The sequence below is a fragment of the Vanacampus margaritifer genome, chromosome 8 (genome assembly GCF_051991255.1).
Source record: "Vanacampus margaritifer isolate UIUO_Vmar chromosome 8, RoL_Vmar_1.0, whole genome shotgun sequence".
Taxonomy (NCBI): Eukaryota; Metazoa; Chordata; class Actinopteri; order Syngnathiformes; family Syngnathidae; genus Vanacampus; species Vanacampus margaritifer.
In genome coordinates this window covers 2075398-2095282 of record NC_135439.1, presented here as the reverse complement: position 1 = coordinate 2095282, position 19885 = coordinate 2075398, and the positions used below count along the sequence as shown (strand labels likewise).

The 19885-nt window shown below is 40.7% G+C and overlaps 1 protein-coding gene across 6 annotated transcripts in view; it reads right to left on the bottom strand.

The window, feature by feature from the left end:
* Window positions 1-19885, bottom strand: part of chd5 (chromodomain helicase DNA binding protein 5) — a 37890-nt gene that overhangs the window by 3117 nt on the left and 14888 nt on the right. For 5 of the 6 annotated variants that reach the window (XM_077572819.1, XM_077572821.1, XM_077572822.1 and 2 more), the window contains 25 exons: window positions 19265-19396; window positions 19098-19203; window positions 18834-19025; window positions 17479-17679; window positions 17272-17409; window positions 16559-16680; window positions 16260-16433; window positions 15205-15346; window positions 14991-15122; window positions 14731-14848; window positions 13964-14088; window positions 13386-13635; window positions 12325-12497; window positions 11994-12168; window positions 8885-8971; window positions 8475-8563; window positions 7453-7586; window positions 6477-6621; window positions 5576-5735; window positions 4369-4439; window positions 4043-4277; window positions 3752-3898; window positions 1416-1524; window positions 1195-1327; window positions 929-1124 (listed from right to left, as the gene is read on the bottom strand). In XM_077572819.1, coding sequence (XP_077428945.1) covers window positions 929-1124; window positions 1195-1327; window positions 1416-1524; window positions 3752-3898; window positions 4043-4277; window positions 4369-4439; window positions 5576-5735; window positions 6477-6621; window positions 7453-7586; window positions 8475-8563; window positions 8885-8971; window positions 11994-12168; window positions 12325-12497; window positions 13386-13635; window positions 13964-14088; window positions 14731-14848; window positions 14991-15122; window positions 15205-15346; window positions 16260-16433; window positions 16559-16680; window positions 17272-17409; window positions 17479-17679; window positions 18834-19025; window positions 19098-19203; window positions 19265-19396 — 3686 coding nt within the window. The remainder of the gene's footprint in view (window positions 1-928; window positions 1125-1194; window positions 1328-1415; window positions 1525-3751; window positions 3899-4042; window positions 4278-4368; window positions 4440-5575; window positions 5736-6476; window positions 6622-7452; window positions 7587-8474; window positions 8564-8884; window positions 8972-11993; window positions 12169-12324; window positions 12498-13385; window positions 13636-13963; window positions 14089-14730; window positions 14849-14990; window positions 15123-15204; window positions 15347-16259; window positions 16434-16558; window positions 16681-17271; window positions 17410-17478; window positions 17680-18833; window positions 19026-19097; window positions 19204-19264; window positions 19397-19885) is intronic. The other variant, XM_077572820.1, reaches the window with a different exon arrangement.

The window sequence follows — 19885 nt, the reverse complement described above, 5'->3', positions numbered from 1 at the left end:
ATTTTGAAAGCTGTGATTTTTATATTCAAATGCTTTGACTGAGTAATGACATCATTCAAATGCATGAAATTTAGCGGGAACTCGATTTAATGTACGCCATTATTGCTACAGTAACTTGAAATACATATTTAAAGGGTGTGTATCTCTCCGATAAAAGACGAGCTGATATGTATCTTGATATATATTTTAAAGTGGTAAAGATTATATTTGATGCGCTCCAATTTCCCAATTCAAACAGTTTGACCAATAAAACTATTAATTGAGTTAATTTTTTAATCAAAAAGTTAATGCTTTAACTTTGACAGCCCTAATAGGGGTGTCAGGCGATTCAAAGTTATAATCGTAATTAACCACATGACTTCAATAGCTAACTCACGATTAATCACAATTTTTATATCTGTTCTAAACGTACAATAAAACTTAAACAATAAAATGTTTTTTCCCCAAGTTTTCATACTGTTAACATAAAAATGGAAAAAAATGATAAGCTAATAGAAATATGGCTGCATCTTTAAGTCATTGACCGTCATTTCATAATAATTTGCAAAATTGAGTTAAAACTCCAAAGATGTACTGTACTTTAAAAAAAACGAGTGTGATATTGATTTGTGTTGAGGTCATTTTTTCTGCCACTAGATGGCATAATTGCATTTGTAAGACATTGGTGACAGCTCAGTGCATTTTTTGTTTCATATTAAAAGCTATCTCATCTTTAACATGAAGTAACTTGTGAAATTCTGAATATTTTTAAAATTGTAAAATACAACTTGACCCTCGTTTCCACAAATATATGCATTATGATTCAATTCATTATTGCTCTAATGTTGACGTGGACGTGTCAGGCTTTCCAAGTAAGGAAGTCATTCATCGCCCGGAAATGTATTATCAATTTGATCTTATATATAGAGAGAGAGACGTTGCTGACCACCTTTGTGCAATACGGCATTGGCCGGCTTATTCCCGCCCAGGGACTCTTTGGACAGGTGCTGGTGGGACTCGGCCAGGCACTCGACCTCGGTGAAGCGCGTGTTGAGCGCCATGGCGGGGTGGCCGGGGTCCTGGCTCATGTTGAGGTAGGCGGCGCGCCGAAGCTGCTCCTCGATCACCAGCGCCTGCTCCAGCAACTGCGCAACACACACAACATATAAGACACCTTGAAAAAGAAAGCCTCCCTCCATCGCCCCCCCCACTGGCCTTGAATCTCCTGGCCAGGAATTTGTTCTTCATCTCCAGGTAGTTGCCCTTGTGCATCTCCGTCTTGAAGGGCTCGTTGAGGATGGCGTAGCGCGGGTCGTTCTGGATGTCCTGCCAGCGCGCGTAGCCGTGCCTGCGGTTTCGGTTAAGGGAGGGGGGACACGGGCACGCACGTAAAAATCCCAGGAGACCCCCGGCGTTGAATTTAAAGTAAAGGATACGTGACGATGCCAGCCAGCAGCCAGTAGTCATGGCGACGGTGCCAGATGTCGGCCATCTTGCCGGACGACAACGCCGCTCGCTCTTCCGTCTGCCACAGCGTGTGCAACTCTGAAAGCATGGGTTGGATTTATTTAGGGATTCAGCATTGTCATGTGACAAAAAGTGGCTGCTTTTGATTGGCTGTTTTTTTTTTGTGTTTTTTGTTTTTTTAGGAGAGCTCAGTATTGTTCATTCAATTTGACATCATCATTGCTCTCCTTTTTAAAAAAAAATTAAAAATTTTTAAAAAATAAATAAATAAATAAAATGTTTTTTTTTCTTTCTCTCTTTTTTTTTTATATATATACATATATATATACATATACACACACATATATATATATATATATATATTTTTTTTTTTTTGTATGTGGGTGAGCATGTGCATGTGCGTGCGTGCGTGCGTGCATGTGTATTCATCAGTTCACCTAAAGCCCATTAAAAAAAAATCCCATACTAATAATATAATATAATAATAAATTGCCAAATGCAGAAACATCAATGTAAGTTATCACGATGTAGTGGCTCTCGCTAACAGACAGAATTAAGTAACCAGAAATAGGTTAAAAAAAATGATTGGCTGTTCTGATGTTCAGACCGGGGGAAGTACAAGAGATTCCCACTATGCACCCGGGGACGGGAACCGCACCGGCCCAGGAATTGCGAAAAGTCTAGTATAACTAACCGCCATTGAAATGTATTGGAAGAAAAACAAAAAAAATGCAATTATCAACATTCAATATGCGTTTTCCACAACAACAAAAACGGCGGTGTGGCAAAAAAAAAAAAAAAAGGGTAAGGTTTGTTACCCTTAAATATATTTATATTAAAAAATATTTTTTAAATATTGGAGAGAAAAAATCTGCTAATAACACTGGCTAGGGTTTCAGTTAAGGGTTTTAAGCTTCAAAGGTTTCAAAATAGTGTTTCAAGCCTCGATTAAAGGGATACTTGACTCATTGAGCCGATTGCAGCAGTAAAGAGTTAATATTTTGCCCATAATTAATTTGATACTTTCATTATTATCTTTCATGTACAATGAATACCTTTAAAAACAAATGTTTCCACTTGTCGACTGAAGATGGCATCACCTGTGCTGAGGAAGTAGGTAACGGCCAATCATGGCTCACCTGTTGTCTGGGTTTGGACAGCAAACTGAGCCATAATTGGTTGTGACCTACTTCCTCAGCACAGGTGATGTCATCTTCCGTCCACAGCAAGTGGTAAAATTCGTTTTTAAAGTTATTAATAGTAAACGAAAAATAATGAAGTTATCAAATTAATTATTGTCAAAATATGAACTTTTTTATTGCTAAAAAAGACTCAATGAGTCAATTATCCCTTTAATGTTTCAACTTGGACTTTCAAACCTTGGTTTGGGTCTCAAATTAGAATTTAAAGCCAGTGTTAGGGTTTCCAATTAAGTTTACAATGTCATGTTTATTTTCAGTCTTGTTTACTCCCTGTCATGTTTAGCTTCTGTTTTCCTTGTGTTTTCCCCTTGTCTTGTCATTTCCTGTTTTATTGTGAAAAGTCTGACTCCTCTCGTTTCAGGTCACTTGCCCTTCCTTGTTTGGTGTCTTTGTCAACCCTGATCCCTGATTGTGTCCACCTTTCCCCATTACCCTCATGTGTCATCCAATCAGTGCCCTCAGCCAGGTGTGTCTTGTTATGTCATTAGTGTTGGTGTATTTAGTCGGTTGTCTCCCCCCTGTCTGTGTCGGTTCATTGTTGCCACTGTCGTAAGTCATTTGCCACGTCACGCTGACCTTTGTGCCTTATCAGGATCCATGTCATGCTGTTAGTTTTGCCATGTTTAGCTTCATGTTTTGTTAGTTCCGTTTATTTTGCACTTTGAAGTTAGCTTTTTGATTAGAAATTAAAACCTCTTTTTTGGACTGCACCTCTGCCTCCTTGCTCTGCCTTCCCGCATCTGGGTCCTAAAGCCCCCACCCCACTGGCATACAAGCCTAGGTTAGGATTTGTAATCAGTGTTTCAAACCTCGGTTAGGGTTTCAAGATAAGATTAGGGTTTAAATGAAGTTGCCAAGTCACCATTAGGGTTTGAAATCAGGGATATAGTTTCAAATAAAGTTTTCAATCCGTAAATCCCAAAATAGGTTTCCATACAGGATGAGGGTTTGAATTTAGGGTTTCAAGCCTGCGATTAGCCTGTGGTGTGGTTCGAGCAGCAATAAGCGCAACAATGCATTGTCTTTGTCAAGGCAAAATTGAGTGCAGAACTTTGCAACCTTGCTGTCCTTGATGTATTTAAGCAAACGAGCAGCCGTGTCACCTGTGAAGCCTCCATCAGCGATATTGAACATGAACTTGGTTTTGAACCCGTTCTTGTCCTCCTTCCTGGCGTCCTCCACGTCGTCCGCCGTGTCTTTGTCGCCATTCAGGCGAGCGTCTGCGGCGGCGTCCTCGTTTTTCACCTCATCTGCATCGACAACACAGCACAGCAATTGGGTTTTTTTGGGGCCCAGGAACCCCTCACAAGGAAGATTCAACAGAACCACCATGTGTACCCCAAAATGTTATACAATTTTTTGACTTTTCACTTGTCCATTGCCGGCGTCCCTACCCGCTTTGCTCTCCTTGTCCTCGCCGTCTCCTCTCTCGGGCGTCTCTTTGGGCTGACTGTCACTTTTCGGCGAGTCGTGACTGCTCGCCCTCTCCGCCTGTTTTTCCTCCTTGTTGTCTCCTCCCGTTTTCTCCTCGGAGGCCACCTTGCTCGGGTCGCCGTCGGCCGCTTCCTTCTCCTGGCGCCCGTGCGCCTCCTCGTCCTCGTCACGTGCGTGCGCCGGCTCTGTAGATGACTGCACGGATGCGACAACAAAGTGAACGGATGAGTGTGCAACATTTTGATCCATGTTGTACATGTAAAAAAAAAAAAAAAAAAGGACGCACTTCTTGCTCCGATTGTTTCTTGCTGTCTTGCTCGGCTGCGTCCTTGTCCTCGGCGGGACCCTCGATCTTCTCTACAAATGCATAAAAGACACTTGAAAAGGACTGCTGCATTCAAGGATGCTGGGAAATGAGACAATCCAGCCACTTTCAGCAGTCTGACCAAAAAATGTCATCTGTTAGGGTACCCAACAGAGCTAGCTCACCCATTAGGTAATAAAAACAAATGCTCAGGGTGCAGCGGAGGGATTTCCATGAAAACGGCAAAAAAATCACCTTCAATATACTTAGTTATTAAACTAGCAATTACTATCAGCTCCTAAAATGGAAAATCTGGAAATATATGTAAACTAGTAAGGCCCATTTAATTTTACTGATGCTTTTACTATTTGTTGTTTACATGTGGCTAGCTTTAAGATTTTTTTTTTACAGCTTTTAATCCGTAATAATCAATATATTATTCCCCTTTACCTCTTTATGTGTCAGATTTTCACCCGAGTTGTCTGTTGTGTTTCGTCTAAAACAAGCAATTTAAACTTTACATCAGTGTGAATTTGTCATTATTATTTATTAACAGTGCATATTAACTCTTTGACTGCCAGACGTTTTCAGAAAAGGGATGCCGTGGGTGCCAGCCGATTTAAGCATTTTGACTGATCTTTCAAGGTCCACAGAAAATTATGTGTTTGGACTATGGAAACACACATACTACCAAATGAAAGATTGGACTCTCATCTTTCATCAGAAAAAAAAAGTTTGTTTCTACCTTATTCCGTTTTTGAGTAATCAACAATAGAAAATGGTTAGTTTCACCTCTGTTTTGAAACAAACGTCTTTTAACGTCTTTGGCACTCCTCCATAGGATTTTACTAAACGTTATTTAACGTTTTTGGCAGGCAAAGAGTTAAACTGCGTCTTCAAGTTCTTGTTTTATTTGACATTTTAAATTTTAAATGTTATCTTATGATTTAAAGACAACGGTAAAAACAATGCTATTCGATTCCTTTTGTCAGCGTATGTAAATCAGAGATGGGGGGGTGAAGGCGGAACTTCAAATTGGGTCACTTCCAACAGCCTACAATTGTTTTTTAGGGAGGATATAATGACATATAAATCCATACATCCAAATATATGCATTTATATAATATATAATTCAAATATACAACAAAAAAAATCAAAGCAAAGAAATACATCAAAAAATATTACTGACCTGGCGGGCTGGGGGTCCCGGGCTGTGTGGCGTTTGGGCTGGCCTGCAGCGGGGTGTTGGGGTCTGACGAGACACTCTCCGTCAGCTTCTTCAACTCCATGCCGATGGGGATCAAGTCGGGTGAGCTCAGCTTTCCGTTGACGTGCTCAAACTCTTGCACCTGCCATCCACATGCAGCGCAAAGAATCCTTCACACTCACGCAAATAGCACGCGACAGGACTGTGCCTTGTAAAAACATACGGTAAGAACATGATTAAATAGAATGTAAAGAATTAATCAGTTTGCACATCTGATTTCATGCTTAAATTCAAAAGGGTTCCCTCTGGTGTGCACAACTTGGCCTCCAGGGGGCAGTATAATATATATATAGACATAGGATAAAGGTGAATTCTTAAAAAATAATAATAATAATAATAATTGTGGGAATGCCATATGTTATTGTGATTTTTATTCTCCACACTTTTTTGCCGTGTAACAACCCCCACATAATACTTCCGATTTACACCATTCAAATTTCAACTTCGCACCTCCACATATCGTTTGGTTTCACATTACTTACAGTATTGGTGCAATTTTTAATGGGACAGACATTGACATTTTTCCCCACTTTCATACATACACCTTATCATCATTACATGTCCAGTAACCAGGAGGTCGCAGGTTTGAATGCCAACTCCGACTGCACTATACATTGCAAATATATCCAAGTGTTCTACATGTATGTATACCAACTGACTATCATATCAGGAAATGAATTATAATTTCACTGAAATAATTTAAGCGTATGCATTGGTCTGTAAATGCAATTTATCCCGAGAATCTATTTTGTAATATTATTGTATTTTTGTGCTCATTTGTGTGCGTGAGAAAAGGAAAAGCATGGGTGGAGTCGGCATTGACCTTTTTCCTGACCAGCGACATGACTCCGATCCTGGTGAGCACGTGCTGCCGTGACAGCCCCTCACGCGGGACGCCGTCCGCAAACGTCTCCGCCCCGTCGGCGCCCGGCTCGCACAGGTGTCTCATGAACAGAGACACGTAGGCCCTGGAGAAATCACAATCATGGTCATTTTTGAAGAAAAAAAGAAGAGACAACACACTTCCAGATGAAGACGGGGGAGGGGGGGGGGGCTGCCTGCCACGCTATCAAAGCAACGTTACAATCTACATCTTTACTCAGTGTTCCTTCTATTGCGATAAATGGACTCGCATGCACAATGGCAGTCATGAGATCCAAATTAAATTCATTTGTTAAATGAATCATCTATGAACTTTTATATGATTGAAAAACACTCAAGGGGACCTGGTTTTATTTTATTTTTATTTTAAAATTATTTTCCCATTTCCCCCCCCCCCCCCCGGCTGTTGAACATTACAATGGTACTGGTATTTATTTTCTTTTTTTCACTAATATTGTACTATATTTCCTTTTTTTTCTTTTTATTCATTATTTTTGCAGTAGTACGGTATATACGTATTTATTATATACACTACATATAAGATTATACTTACATAAAACAAATACAACTGTACAGGAAAGATTACGGTTTTATTTTATAAATATATAAAATCATATGGAATACAATCATGATGTATTGAAAATACTTAAAAAAAAAAATACAAATTATGCAAAAATATATACATATACAAAAAGTATATATAAAAACTATTATAAAGTGAGCTGTCGCTTTTTTAAAGGGCAATAGCTCCCATGACATTGACGCTACTTTTGTTCACCTCTCTATGGCCTTTAGCACTGTGTGCTAGCATTAAGCTACCCAACGTTTCTAATGTGTCAGTTTGGTCTTCTCATACTGTACTTAGTCATTTGCATGCGGCATTGGTCAATTCAACAAATCCGAAAATGGCGTGTCACCTGAACTCGCGCTCGCTCTTCCCTCTCAGATCGCGCACAATCCAGTGGGAAGTGAAGGCGTCCTGGGGGGGCATGCCCCAGCGCATGATGGCGTTCAGGAAGGCCTTCCTCTGCCGGGCATTAAAACCCAGGACCTGTGGAGCAACACATACAATGCAGTCAAATAAAGTATTTCCTCAAATCATGTGCTATTCTTACCCTAGATCTAACACCTGAAAAGTCAAAGGGGCTTAAAAAACAAAAATAAAAGCAATGAAAGACGGAATACATTATATGTCACATAGTGCCAGACAGGTTTGTTTCCCCCCCCCCCGTATTAAACTAAATTATTTGGTGTTTAAAAAAAAACATAGCTTGATGATCGGATGACGTAAGGCAAAACAATCCCAAAAGAAAAAGGGGACAAATACTTTTGTGCTAGGGCTGGGAATGTTTTACTCTCTCACAATTCGATTCGATTCCAATTTTTGGGTCTGCGATTCGATTCAGAATAGATTTTCGATTCAGAATGATTTTTGATTCAAAATGATTCGATTAACATTGATTTCGGCCTCAATTTATATATGTGCAAAGAATCATCATGATCTATTGCAGTCTGACTCGCTAATGCTAATTAGCGCGCTACTCACGGCACTTTTACCACTCAAAAGAACGGCTATTCATGCAAAACGCTTCAGGAAGGTATACAGAGAGGTATCTTAACATTAGTATCTGGCATATGCTCTTCCTGCGCTGTAAAAAAAACCTACTTTTATTGGAATAACTTGATTGTGACTGTTTCCTAACGTGGCTACAACTTCACAGTGTAACAGAACGCGCGGAACCACACTGCCCCTAAGTGGCCAAATTGAGTACAACATGAACAGCGCTCCCAATAAAGGCGCAAGACAGTATGAAATAATTTAAATAAAATCGATTTTGGGACATTTAAAATCGATTCTGTATCGTACTAAACGAGAATCGCGATTCTTATGAGAATCGATTTTTTGGCACAACGCCTCTACGGTCCCGTCAGTTTCTACCTCGATGCTGCCGCCGACTCGGGCCAGCAGGGGGGGCAAGGGCTTGTCTTTGTCGTTCCTCAGATGGCGGCGAGAATGTCGGCGCCCACCTGCCACAGAGAAAAAACAGTCGGTCAAATTAAAAAGATACATTTTATGACTCACATTTCAATAATCCCGCGCCTGGTGATTTGATCTATGCACAAATTCACTTATTGGGAATTGAATTGATAAGAAATGACCACCCTGAATAGCGGTTCATTTGTAAACGACAATCCTGGTATAAAACCATTTTGCTCTTGGCGGGAGATGATTGCATTGCGTTGTATACACTCACCGGACACTTCATTCGGACCTACGACTGCTCTAATGAGAAAAATGCGTGCGTCGTTGTCCCTAATGAAGTGTCCCTAATGAAAGGATAAGGATACCTTCCGGCCTCTCCTCGAAGTCTTCGTCCTCGTCCTCGGACCCCACCGAGTACTCCGACTGGTTGTCTGAAACATCATCCTGCCACTCTGAGCACCACACATCAGAGACAACACAGTACATTGCTTCCGTCGGATGCCACCTGGGGGCGTCGCGCCAGCCAGCTCAGCAAGAGCGCCCTGGCTTTCGAGCAACTCCGAGAGAGAGCGGGAGAGAGTGCTCTCCAAAAATGTCGACCCTCTCGTGCTGGCTGAGCACTTGCGGAGAGAGCTCCATTAGCACAACTGGTCTACTTTAAAGATCACGGTCACGGGGGTCAAAAGCTGTAATTGATTCATGAAACGGAGGGTTCTGTGCTGACGTTCTGGACGTGGAAGCCAATTCAAATGTCTTCAATATGAAAATCCAAGAGTGCAAAAGCTAAGCTGGACTCAGACGGGGCTGGACTGGCACAAGAATCGGCCCTGGCATTTTGATTTAAGCCCGCTGGCCTGGCCCGGCCCAGCCCGACTCTTGCCTGACATGTAGTTCTGCCACTCATGCTTATTGATGATGTTTCGCTTTGCTTTCCATATTTGAAATGGATTAACGGACTAATAACCCTTCTAAATAATTGACTCATTGAGACATTTTCAGCAGTGAAAAGTTAATATTTTGTCCAGAATTAATTTGATAACTCGGTTATTTGTCATGTACTATTTAACCCTGGAGAACCCAAGAACCCATTTCTTCTTTGGAAAATTATGAATTATACATTAAATGACTGCTATAAGTTTGCTGAACACCAAAATATATGTTTTTTTCAATTTTAACCCTTGTTTTTTTGAACTAGCTCAGAGTTGCTAATTTATCAATATATATATATATATATATATATATATATATATATATATATATATATATATATATATATATATATATTACATACTCCTAGGCATTCTGCAACATGATATGAAACAGATTAACAAAAAAAACACAATTTTACCATCTGATGGTTTGCTGAGAAGATGGTTTTGTTTGGATTGATTTCCAGCTCAACAAAATTGGCATGTTGCCAGCCATCTTGTCACCACCACTCTGGCTCATGTAAGTGCAATATTCATCCACTAGATGGCCCCATGCAGGGGGTCGGGAGTGGCACTCTGGACTTTTGAAGTTAAATTTGTAAAAAAAAAAAAAAAAAAAAGGTCTTTGTTATTTGAGTAGCAGAATTTATAGGGGCCAAATTTGACCCCGTGGGTTCTCCAGGGTTAAATCTTTAAAAACGGATTTTTCTACTTGCTGTTGACTGAAGATAACATCACCTGTGCTGAGGAAGTAGGTAACAACCAATTATGGCTCACCTGTTTCTGGGTTTGGTCAGCAAACTGAGCCATGATTGGTGGTTACCTACTTCCTCGGCACAGGTGATGTCATCTTCAGTCGACAGCAAGTAGAAAAAATCTTTTTTAAAGGTATTAATTGCACATGAAAAATAACAAAGTTACCACATTAATTATAGACAAAGTATTAACTTTATATTGCTGAAAATGGCTCAATGAGTCAAGCATCCCGTTAAGTCTCGTCTTAAGACCCACTTTTATTGCTTGGCTTTTAATTCAGTGTGAATTGTGTGGTCCTCCAAATTGAGGAAAAATAATATTTAAATTCAAAGAGCACCGCATCGGCCCCAAAAGAGACAAGCTCACTGGGCATCTGCCCTGTACGCCAGTTGGCCAGTCCAGCCCTGGTGTAACATAACGGACAACGTGCTTCCACGTGGCATCAAACAACAGGACCACAAAACAAACTCAAAACACAAGCATGCCATGTTCATTTGGAGAAACGGAAACAGTGGAACCTTAAAGTAGAACAAGTGAGGCCATCAGCACTTGACAAGGAAGTTTTTTCTCAGCATATCATTCCCTCGCCAGTTGACATAGTGTTGCTAAATTGAATTTTTTTCTCTCTCCCTGCCAGCATTTCAGGGCCAGTTTGACAAGCTTTATGGCAGTCAGACAATTTACGCTGGGATCTGTTCTTGAAAAACATGCAGCAGAAGGCCTGCCGCTCACGAAAACACGAAAATCCTGAAGTAGGCATTCACACAAAGCCAGGGAAAGTCTTAACCAATTCCGACTTGAGGTCGCTGAGCATCATAATCTTCCGCCTCAAGCCTTTCAACAACCTGAAATCGGTGCGGTAAAGCTTTCAAATTCGTCAAAGCGTTTGCGGAATTGAGCTTTTGCTGATGTTGAGTTCCTCCACATAGACTTAACCTGGCTTTGCAGTGATGCCTGCTCTATGAGTCGTGACGTGGCATAAGTAGAAGAAGCAGTTTGGAGAAACTTGCCAAGGATGCCATGACTTATAGTGTTGGAGCAGTGTGACACATAGAAAGCTTCTTTTATATATACATATATATTTCATTTTGACTGAATATATCATAACTAACTATCTAACTTTGATTATTTTAGATGTATTTATATTGGTAATGTCATCATCCAACCTTGATTAAGAACATTAAAAATGTTTTACCTTTTGAACTGACACGCGTGGAAAGAAGAAAACAGCTAACATAGAAATTGCCACAGATTTCGGCTTTTTAAATCATTTCTCACGAAATAAGAGAAATATACATATTGAAAATATGGAAATGTATTCAAAAAAAATCTCGAGCATTTATTAATATTTACACATTACCAAATGACTTTTTGATTTTAGTTAGGTAATTTAATTATTTCATATTTGTATTTACTGAAACTATGTCTCCTTTAGGAAATAAACATTTTGGAATAGACATTTAATAAATGTTTTAAAATTAAATAAAAAAATGTATGTATTACCCGTACTTATAGTATTGTTGTTCTGTTATAGATTTTTAAATACATTTATCTTCATATGATTAATATTTTAATCATTTCTTTCAAATTGGTTATTATTTTAATTCATTGAGACACTAAATTTCCCTCACATTTTGGGCCCTTTACAATTATAAAGTTCCACTGTAAACGTACCAAATGTCCTCCCTCCATCCTACAAATTACTCAGGCATGATGCCACCATTAAAAGATTGACACGGGTGCGATCAAAAACGTCGATAAAATGTTGGCCTTGGTTGGCGGCGCCTACCTTGGTCCTCCTGGGTGGTGTCGTTGTAGTTGACTTGTTTGCGGATGCGCTTGCCCTTGCCCAGGTTGCGGGCCAGATCCTCCTGCTGCTGCTCGTAGTGGTGGCGAAGGAGTTTCTCCCAGTAGTCCGGGTCCACGTTCTCCTCCTGCTTGATGATCTCACGCTCCACCTCCTCCTGTGCACACACACACACACACACATCATGTCAAACCCCTTGCTAAGCTAACGTAGCGGTCTTCAGCTTTACTCATCAAGCGAATGGACTGAAACACACAATCAATATTTGCACAAGATTTTTTTTTCTGCGCCCCCACAACTTGTCCTTCCTCACCTCTCCGTCCTCCTCTTTGACCACATACTGGGCCACCTTGAAGGAGCTGAGGTACTCGTTCATGTTCTGGATCTCCGTGTCTTCCGTGGCGTCCTGGCTGCGGTCTAGCAGCTTGGAGATGGCGTCGTCGTCGTAGTGGATCACGTTGCCCTCCTCGCTATCTTTGATGTCGCCTGGCAATAACGGAGGGCCAGAAAGAAACATTTCAATAAAGTTATGCAAAAAAATTATAATAGTATTTATTACTGTGGTTGTATTGCCTGCATCATAGTGAGAACTGGTTCTAGTTTTTGTTATTGTTTTAACCATACAAAAATAATCTATTTTGTCTCTTTTGTGTGTTGTAGCTCTAAAAACATTTTTAAGCATGACAAATTAATATAACACTAAACAATTATACGTTTGTATAAGATTCATTACAATAACCAAACTATGAGAAATTGAACACATTTTCATTACTAGCAACTGTAATATGTCCCTTTTATACAGCTAAATATACACAAAATATAGGTTCTTATATAGTTCTTTAAAAATATTAATCAAATAATAGAAATACAGCAATGCAAATTTCTATTTTATTTGACTAAATATTAACAATAATTGTAATTCCTGCGTGTGTACCAGTATATAATTTGCCCCTTTTTATGTAACTCAATAAAATATAGGAACTACTTTAATTATTAATACAAATACCGCAAAGCAAATTTCTATTTGATTAAATAGTAACAATTGCAGAAAAAAAATAATACAATGTTTGACTTTTGTAGGTGATTTAATGAAATTATATTCCTAATATTGGACAAACAACAAAATAGTTTCATATTGTGTGTGTGTATATATACATGTATACATATATACATACACATATATATATATTTGTTTATTTCTTTGTTTCTGAATCATAATGAGAAGTTTTTAATATTTTGGTTATATTTTAATGTATCAATATTAAAAGAGTATTCATTTGATCCCCTTTATGTAAGTAAAAAAAAAAGAAAGAATAAAGTATCTAATGAGTCAATGATCTTCCGCTGCAGTGTGGCATGGACGATCGGACGTACCCCCCATATTGCGAGCCGCCTCTATCTCGTCCTTGAACAGCTCCTCCGTGCCAAACTTGAGGATATCGTCCAGCTCCTGCTTGGACATGGATCCCGTCTTGGAGCCCAGGCCGGGCCGCACCACCAGGTGGGTCAGCATCATCTTCCTCTTGGCCACCTGAGTGATCCTCTCTTCCACCGAGCCCCGCGTCACGAAGCGGTAGATCATCACCTTCCTGTTCTGGCCGATGCGGTGCGCCCTGCTGAAAGCCTGAAAAGAAGCCGCCGTCAGCACGACTATAATATAGAAAAAAAAAATGAACGTGAGTATTTCATGTAAATCAGGCTCCTGGTCCCTCAGGTAAGATCAATCGCTTCAACAATACTTCCTACGCCCAAGTTACTACTTTCCTATTAGCCAACGTTTTGCCATCTAGTGGCATTTTAGGGCATCACAGCCTAAAACCTTTGATAATGCAGCTGAAAAACACATTATTGGAAGAAAAATAGCCTTGAACAATAGAGAAATAGCAAATGGTGACAAAGTGGAGGTTCACTTAATGCTAACTAAATAAGAAAAAACATTAAGGAAGGCTTACTTGGATGTCATTGTGAGGGTTCCAGTCTGAGTCGTAGATGATGACGGTGTCAGCGCTGGCCAGATTGATTCCCAGACCTCCGGCGCGGGTTGAGAGCAAGAAGCAGAACTGCTGAGCGCCCGGTGCTGCAACCCGACAACACAAGCGAAGTACATGTTAAGCGATCGACACTTACAGAACACATCAGCCTGGCTGCAAATGGGCAAAAACGATACTCACACGCTGTACTTAAGTCCAAGCACAGATACGATTCAATTCTTTCATTTAAATGAGAAATCAAGCCCCCCATTTTTTTTTACAATAATATGTTCTAAATCAAGTCTAAATATGGTCTTCTGGTTAATATTGTGTTAGTGGAATATGAGTTAAGCAGCAAAATCCAGCCGTTTTTATCCATCTCAGGGGGCGGCCATTTTGCCACTTGCTGTCAACTGAAGATGGCATCAATGTTGCTCAAGTCTCAGGTACCAACCAATCACAGCGCAGCTTCAGAAAAAAAGGCGAGCTGTGATTGGTCATTGCCTAAGCTCTGATGTCATCTTCAGTCGACAGCAAGTGGCAAAATGGCCGCCCCCTGGGATGGGTAAAAACAGCTGGATTTTGCTTCATAACTCATATTCCACAAATGTAATATTATTCAGAATTATTCAAGTTTAGGCTAGTGAGGTCACATATAACATATTATTGTCAATAAATGTTTAAGGTTGACATCCACTTTAAGTAAAACACTCCGCTTGGTTTCATTTCCCACTATGAAGAAAACTCACCGTTGAAACGGTCGATGGCCTCCTGCCTCAGGCCTCCGGTGATGCCGCCGTCGATACGCTCGTATTTATATCCCTCAAACTCTAGGAAGTCCTCCAGCAGATCCAACATCTTGGTCATCTGCGCAAAATTTCCAAAAGGATATTTAATGATAACGATAATGACAAAACACAGCTGATGTAGTGGAACACAATCAGTTCTGAGATTGATCTAATGTGAAAAATTGAATTGCTTTTCTGCGTCCTACTTTGCCTGCACTTACCTGTGAGAAAATGAGAACTCTGTGGCCTTCGTCCTTGAGCTTCTTCAGCATTTTCTGCAGCAGCGTCAGCTTTCCCGACGACTTCACCAGCTGGTTGCCGTCGTACGAGCCGTTTGGCAAAACGGGAGCCTCCTACAAAAGAGAAAAGCCACGTTAAAGACCCCCACGTGCGGCTCTTCCCCCCCCAAAAAAACACCTGGACACTCAGTCGTACCACAGCGGCTACGGGGAAGAGGTAAGGGTGGTTGCAGCACTTCTTCAGGTCCATCATGATGTTGAGCAGGGACACTTGGTTGCCACCGCCTTTGGAGTTGAGGGCCTCGAAGTTCCGCGTCAAGATGAACTTGTAGTACTTTCTGACGGGGCGAAAGCGCAAAATCAGCCACTTTTTACATCAAGGATTCTGAAGTTTAGGTCATAGGTTGGCCATAAATCAATTTGCAAGTGCATACCAACATATGGATGCCAATTTAAAAAAAAAAAAAAGCATAATCTACCTTAGCTTTGGGCCAATTAATAGCTTTGACATGGTAACTTGTGACATATCACATTAATCTAAACCATTTGCAGATTTTATTTTCTGTTATTGGCTGAAAAAAAGTCAACTATATTGCTTTAGTGCCAGAAAAATATGTTGAAGTGAAGTAAAGAGCTTCATTTAGTCAGGCAGCCTTGTCTAATGCAAAAAAAAAAGTGTTTGGTCGCCATTTTGTGGCATCTACAGGCAATTACAAACATTTTGGGGCAGAAGTCAATTACACGGCTCAATATCTCTCCCCGAATAGACGGGGTTTACTGCGTATTCCTGTTTTTGTTGTTGTTTATTTAGAGAGAGAGAGAGAGAGAGAGAGAGAGAAAGAGAGAGAAGGTGTAACATTACAAGAATAAAGTTGTTAATTCACGTTAAAATATAACTTTCCTTCCTTGTTAGAACTATGACTTCAATAAATATAAATAGCTTGGAAAAAACTTTATTACCTAGCTTTGTTATTGTGAAATTTACAGTGTTTTTATCCTTAAAAAAATATCAATTTAACTCATAACACTGTCACTAAAAAATGGGAATTATTTATCATAACATTACAACTTTTTTGTCTTGAAAATAGACAACTTTTAATTCCTCTCATCTATATAATAAGCGTACAAATTGTAATTATTTTTAATTGGCATTAAGAGTGTGAGGAGGTCCTCCACCGGACACAAACATGTGGAGAACATCTGGTTTACATTACAACATTCGCATCTTATTGCGCTAATCCCGCCACTGACTTCTGCATGGGGCTGAGCTCCACCCGCACGATCAGCTCCGTCTTGGCGGGCATGTTCTTGAAGACGTCCGCCTTGAGCCTCCTGAGCATGTGCGGGCCCAGCAGGTCGTGGAGTTTCTTGATCTGGTCCTCCTTGGAGATGTCGGCAAACTCCTCCAGGAAACCCTCCAAGTTACTGCACAGCAAAAAAAAAAAAAGAAAAGAAAAGATGTCTCTCACTATGGATCCATGCGATGCAGAATCAATCGCGGCTGAAAAGAAGCAGACATATTTCCAGCCATTTTAAGTGGCTCGACATACTTGAAGCGCTCCGGCGTGAGGAAGTTGAGCAAGTGGAAAAGCTCCTCCAGGTTGTTCTGGAGAGGAGTTCCAGTGAGGAGCAGCTTGTAGTAGATCTTGTAGCCATTGAGGATTCTGAAAAACTGCATGGGACAAGCTTACATTTGTAGTAGACACAGAGCCGGCCCACGCCTTCATTCTTCGAAAACAAATGAATCGTTTTCACATCAGGCTCATCAGAAGTATGAGCTAACAATACATACTAGCTCAAATAACACGCTAGCTAGCACAAAGTGAAGTGACATCACACGCGGGCATACAAATAAATATGTACTAGAAGCATTTTCACACAAATATCATATGAAGTCATTAACTCAAAATTTGGCATCAACACAATGAAAAATGTAATATAGGCAAAATGTAACGGCAAAGTAGACTACACCAACTACAAAAGCATACTTCAACATCACCTTTACATTTGACTGTGCAAAAAGGTGCATTCAAGGACAGTCCCAAAAAAACAGACGTCACAAAAGTGGATGAAGAAGACTAGCAATGAAATAAACCAAACAATAACACCAACATTCAGCCAGATGGCGCCAAAGTAATGATTTTATCGCTTTGGCCAGAAAACAAAAGCAGCAATTAGACGTACAATTGCCATACTTTGTTCTTCTTCAGTACTCAAGGCTGTGTTAACTGTTACTTTCTCTTGGGGGCCCCCTAGTGGTTACCTTGGACTGGTTGTTCTTCAGCCTGTGGGCCTCGTCCACCACCAGGCAAGCCCAGGTGATGGATCCCAGGATGGCTTGATCGATGGTGATCAACTCGTAGGACGTCAGCAGCACGTGGAACTTAATGGGCGTATCTTTCTGAGAGATGGCAAAACACTTTGAGACGACAGCTCATCATATCAATAACAAGAAAGCAGATGAAGGAACCTTCATGCGGAAAGCTTTGCGTCCCAACTTGACGGCGCTGTCCTCGAAGGTGAACTCGTTCTCTCGGATGATGGCGCGGCTGTCTTTGTCTCCGGTGTACGTCAGCACGTAGAAGTCGGGGGCCCACATCTCAAACTCCCGCTCCCAGTTGATGATGGTGGACAGGGGCGCGCTCACCAGGAAGGGACCCTTGGAGTGACCCTTACACAACCGCAACACGTTCGTTTAGTTTACACACTGCTTGTATTTTTTGGGACACAAGCAGTCGGGGGTAAAATAAGGGTGGATCTTTCAAAATAACTAATAGAGATTTGGGAAGGAGGAATCATACTAGCTTTGAGGTTTCAGATAAAGGTTTCAAAGGAGGCTTTTGATTAGGGGTGTCAAAATGAGTGCATTAATTTTTGGAAAGCCTGTACTGGGGGGAATTCCAGTAGCAATGCAGCAGGCACGTCCACTTCAACATTTAGCAGGAATAAATGTAACAATAATGCATACATTTGTGGAGACTGCGGTCAAGTTGTATTTTACAATTTAAAAAATGTGCAGAATTTCACAAGTTACTTTATGATAATTACAGAATAAGTTAGTTTATGAAAGATTAGATAGCTCTTAATATTAAAAGAAAAGTGCACCGAGCTGTCACCAAAACACTCGTTTTTTGCAGTACAGTACATCTTTTTAATTTTAACTCAATGTTAAGAATTATTATGGAATTACTGTATCCATGACTAAAAGATGCAGCCATATATTACTAATGTTATTAGTTTAACATTTTTCCCACTTGAGTATGAAGATAGAGTAAATGAAAACTTGGGAAAAAAATACTTAATTGGACATTTATAACAGATATAAAGTTTGTGATTAATCGTGAGTTAACTATTGAAGTCATGCGATTAATTACTTTTCATCCAATGTTGGGGTTTCAAATGAGACTTTCAAAATTATGTTAGGCTTTCAAACTTTGGTTTCAAAGGAGGATTTGAAGACAAAGTTGGTGTCCCAAATTAGGCTTTAAAGACAAGGTTAGGGTTTCAAATTAGGAATCGGGTTTTAAGCCTGTGTACAGTTTTCCTATATTGGGCTTTCAAAAAAATGTTTGGGCAAGCCAGGGTTAAGATTTCAAATCAGGGTTTCAACTTCTCATTTTAAACTAGAGTAATTGTTTTGAGTCAATTGGTTTCAAATGAAGGTTTAGGTTTGAAATGAGTGTACTCAGGTTAGTATTTCAAAGTGGCATTTCAAGCACAGGTTCGAGTTTCAAATCAGGTTAAGGTAAGAGTTTCAAATGAAAGTTTCATGGCGAGGTTCGGGTTTGAAGAGTGGCTATGAATTGCCTTGACGTGTTTCTTCACCTCTTTGTAGAGCGAGTAGAGGAAGACGATGGTCTGCACGGTCTTGCCCAGGCCCATCTCGTCGGCCAGGATGGTGTCGGTGCCCTGCGCCCACGAGAAGCGCAACCAGTTGAGACCCTCCAGCTGGTATGGGTGCAGCGTCCCCCCGGTGGCGTTGATGTACCACGGCTGGTGCTCGAACTTGATGGTGGGCTGCGGGCGGCGCAGTTTCAAACCATTATTCACCACCGCGGGGAATTCTTCTCGCCGATCTTGTGAGCTTACGTCGATGATGGGAGCGTCTGGCGGGATCTCCCTCTTGGGCTGCTCTTTTAGTTTGGTTCCTTTCGACACCACCGCAGGCCGCTGGTCCTCGCCTAAGATTTGCTCCCTAGACAAAAGAGTGGGTCTTGGCCTACCTTACAAAAAGGACTACTGTGACTTGGGCGTACCTGTGGTCCCAGTAGGATGCTTTGTGACTGTCGTATTCCGGGACGTCAAAGTTGTCCACCTCCCACGTGCACTGGTCGTAAGGGAGGTCCCGCCACTTGATCAGGTAATGCACGTCCCCGTCTTGATCAAAGCTACACGCACACAAATATAGGAAGTACAAATTCTTACTTTGCTAGCCTCCCGCCACTTACATGAAGAATATAAAAGATAAATAATGAAAAAGCGAAATATGCAAGGAAAAAGAGGCGGGGCTAGGCTATTTAAATAAGAACAAGTGAAAATCATGATGTTCCAAATAAGGGTTTGGAGCCAAGGGTAGGGTTTTAAACCAGGTTTACAAATGAGGGTAAGCGTTCCAAATTTCCAATTAGGATTATGGAGCTATATTACGGTTTTAATACGGATTAGGGTTTCCAATTGGGGGTTTTCAGACAAGTTTTGAGTTTCAACATGCATTATGGACAGGGATGTGATTTGACCAAAGTGAAATTATCTGAAAATTTAGCCGGGGTCTGGGGGCCGCTGGCACCCAGCTAGCGAAGCCCCCCGGAGCTCATGGGTTTTCCGTGTTTTTAAGTACTTTCAATGCACTCACATGACAAAGAAATAGACAAAACAAC